The sequence below is a fragment of the Cryptomeria japonica genome, chromosome 3 (genome assembly GCF_030272615.1).
Source record: "Cryptomeria japonica chromosome 3, Sugi_1.0, whole genome shotgun sequence".
In the NCBI taxonomy this organism is placed as follows: Eukaryota; Viridiplantae; Streptophyta; class Pinopsida; order Cupressales; family Cupressaceae; genus Cryptomeria; species Cryptomeria japonica.
Window position 1 is genome coordinate 914,722,148 of NC_081407.1, and position 3,973 is coordinate 914,726,120.

Consider the following 3,973-nt stretch of genomic DNA (forward strand, 5'->3'; position numbering starts at 1 on the left):
AATGATTATTGTATTATAGAATGGTTGAATTTCTGTAATAATAAAAAAAATCAGGTTAGATTTTTTATCCGAAACACAAATTTGCAACTGAAGATATCTTTTACTTCCATTCTTATCACTTATTGTTTTTCTGGCGGATGATTCAGAGAGGATGTTAGTGCCAGTGAGTTTGCTGACGACATGAATATATCCAGAACAGTCTTTCAAAACTTATATAAGGATATGGCAATAAGAAATTTCTCATTAATTTAAGACTCGTAACAATTGATTACAGGTATGCAAAGCTACCTCCTACTGAAATAGGACACTGCATTATTCTTTCTTGAAGCAGGTGAAAGAGTGATATAGCTTGGATTGAGCAAAAATGTGAATGTCAAAATCCATTCAAATGGAGCAGAAGATCATACGGGCATTGGGATAAAAATATACATACACAAACTCAATACAAACAGAAAGTAATACAATTTTGTTATCCTTATTGTAGTCACCATCAATATGAAATCAGATCACAGATCAATAACTTCTGAAATACCAACAGCAGGACCCATTGTATACAAATATGCCATACAAAAATGAAGCATTGACTTACATAATCAACTGGGTATAGTAAACGTTCTCGATGAGTTCAAGCACATAAAAGAATGAATCAGTTGGTCTCGCTGTTGGAAAAACTTACAAAAAATTAGCTGACAAAGGTTTTATGTGAAGAAGAAGACAATTACTCTTCCAGTGAATTTGTGAAGAATGGAGAATCGAGGCAGAGGCCCTCCAAACGAGCTACCTTGCATGTGTAATAAAATACACAATTCATCACAACATCTAACAAACTGACCAGAGAATACATGAATATCAAGAGAGAAGCCTCGGACACTGCCCCAAAACAGTCCATTTTATCATTGACCATCACTCTGTATTGAAAGAGGCCCTCAACGAAGGCCAATCCCAAGCCTGTGATTACAACTATGAGCAGAGCCACTTGTGTTCTTCCTCTTATCAAAAACTTGGCTCTGCAAACAGCCTCCATTCCAGAGCACCCATCTTCTAACACACACACAATTGTAGCCAAATTGCACAAAGCAATGGCATGTGCAAAACCAATTGAATAAACAATCCCCCAACATAAACCAGTCCAGAAAACCCAATCTGTAGATAATGCCAATAGAATTACTAGGTTAACTGTTGCCAATAGAAACCCAAAAATGAGAACACTGTATCCAAAAACTATCAAACACCCCCATATGTATGTCACCACCAGGCCTTTCCACAACTTGGGTATTGCTTGAATTATCTTCTGCCATGATGGGCTATTGCCACCTGCATAAAGATAAGCCACTGTATGGGCCACTGCTGCTCTTGCAACCAGTGAAAATGTGACCACAAAAGGAAAGCACACCATGTATGAAATCACTGTCTCAGAAAGCTTCTGATATATAAGATTGGGATAGCCCAGAGTAAAACACAGAGCTTGAATTTGTAGAGCCAATTGGGTTACAGGGAGATGATCAGTGAATGCCTTGGAGATAATGGTAGCAGCAGAAACAGGAATAATGAGAAAAACTGTGATGGATGTGAAGAAAGATAAGCGTTTCAAAACAAGTGTAGCAGATTCTCTTGCAATACCCAGTGCAGTTAATATGAAGAGGTCATGAAAATCTTTTGCCTTTCTTCTTCTTGCTGCTCCTGCTGCCATGATTGAAACCCAATGCTTTGAACAGACTACCAAACAGGGAAGAACTTGGATACATAGACTATATCTTCATATGGTGGTATGATATAAACCAGTGTAAGGAATCCAATAAGACAAGACCGTTTGCATTGATTGGAAAGATTGAATGGCCAGCAATATATGAAACGAAACATGCATTTGATTTTGCATTGATTGTGTTTATGCCTATAAATCTGCAAACAACTGTACTGACGGATACCCACACAATATTTACTGACGAGACAACTCATGCCATATTTCCTCTACGATGGAATAGAAGCAAGAATGAACCCGTCGTTCACCAAACTTTCTTTATTTTCTACAATGGTGGCTCTGATTTTATGGTTGAGAGACCCTTCATTGGAGGGTTGGGATTAGGAGAGCGAATTTGTAGTTATACGAAATGTATATTTTGAGAACACACTCTTCCCATTCCATGCATTCAAGGCAATGGCAGATTTTGAGTTGCTCGATATAGTTAACTAATTATCGAGGGCCACGAAGAGCCTTCAGCCCACCAACCCACCAAACAAAACCATTCTCTTACCTAGAACTGTAACTATTATTTTCTTAATGTACCACATAATTTGTTTATTTTAAGAAGATTTTTTAAGTGGAAACGTTTCTATATATTTTTACAAAGCATATAATAAAAAGTGGCCGGTTGGTACATGCATGGACATTTTTTTAAGAGTTTTCAAAAATATAAATAGAAATATTATATATATATATAGAGTTTAAATTTTTTTTTTTGAGTAATTTAAGATTTTCTTGTCGATAAAAACAAAATTCATTTAAGTTGACTGCCGTCAATCAATTTGTTAAATAAAATTATAAAATCTAATTTTTAAATTTTTAAATAAATATTTATTTAAAAAAATTTATTTTTTTTAAAAAAAAATTTTAAAATTTTTTTATTATATTTTGATTAGTAATATTGTTAAATTGGTTTTAAGGCAAAATTTCAATTTAAACAAAACAATTTCAGTAATATATATAATTTTTAAATTTTTAAATAAATATTCCATTCACAAATTATTATAATTTATTTTTTTTAATTATTTAAAAAAAAAATTATATTATATTTTGATTAGTAATAAACTGATTTTAAAGCAAATTTTGAATTTAAATAAAATAATTTAAATAATATAAATAATACTTTTTTTAAAATGTAAAGAATTTAAAAAAAAACATAATCTATATTATTTAAATTAAATTATTTTATTTAAATTATGTTATTTAAATTTAAATTTTTATTTAAAATTAGTTTTACAATATTATCATATAAAAAGAAATTACTAACCAAAATAAAATATAAAATTAAAAAAATTATAATTGAAAAACCTTATAATAATTTTTGAATGAAATATTTATTTAGAAATTTAAAAATTAGATTTTAAAATTTTAAAATGCAAAGATTTATTTTAAAAAGCAAAATCTATATTATTTAAATTATTTTATTTTGTTTAAATTTAAATTTTTTTTTAAAAACATAATTAATATTATTTAAACAATTTTTTTAAAAATTCAAATTTTGCTTTAAAATTTTACAAGATTATCATATTCAAAAAAAATTACTAACCAAAATATAATATAAAATTAAAAATAATAGTTTAAAAAAACACTTATAATATTTTTTTTATTAAAACTATTATTACCTCGATAATTGAAAAAAAAATTATAATAATTTTAAATGGAATATTTATTTAAAAATTTATAAATTAGATTTTATAATTTTAAAATGCAAAGTGATTTAAAAAAAAAATCATAATCTATATTATTTAAATTATTTTATTTAAATTCAAACCAAAATATAATATAAAATTAAAAATAATATTTAAAAAAAATAACTTATAATAATTATTTTGTTAAAACTATTATTAGCTTGGTAAAGAAAGCTAGACATAAAAATATTAGCAAATTATATAAAGACAAAAATAAAGCTAAATGCATGTGGATGGCTATAAAGACAAAAATGCTTTTTACCAATCAAAATATAATATAAAATTAAAAATAATAATTGAAAAAAAAATTATAGTTCATAAAATTAGAACACAAAACAAAAACCTCTTTAAATTCAAGTTTAGAGTAATTGTTCGTATATATAGTTCATAAAATTAGAACACTAAATCGATATACATTTACTCTATTATCCATGAAACTTTTTTTATGAAGACCATAAGACAAATTACATTATCATAATTGAATACTTCAGAAAGTGTCACTCTTAGCTCATTAAGACAAATTACATTATCATAACTGAATACT

At 27.6% G+C, this 3,973-nt stretch overlaps 1 protein-coding gene across 1 annotated transcript; it reads right to left on the reverse strand.

Annotated features, from left to right (window-relative positions):
* Positions 1-507: 507 nt before the first annotated feature.
* Positions 508-2,183, reverse strand: LOC131077382 (uncharacterized). Its single transcript, XM_058014903.2, has one exon. The coding sequence runs from the start codon at positions 1,688-1,690 to the stop codon at positions 719-721; it is 972 nt and encodes a 323-aa protein (XP_057870886.2). The 5' UTR covers positions 1,691-2,183; the 3' UTR covers positions 508-718.
* Positions 2,184-3,973: the final 1,790 nt, after the last annotated feature.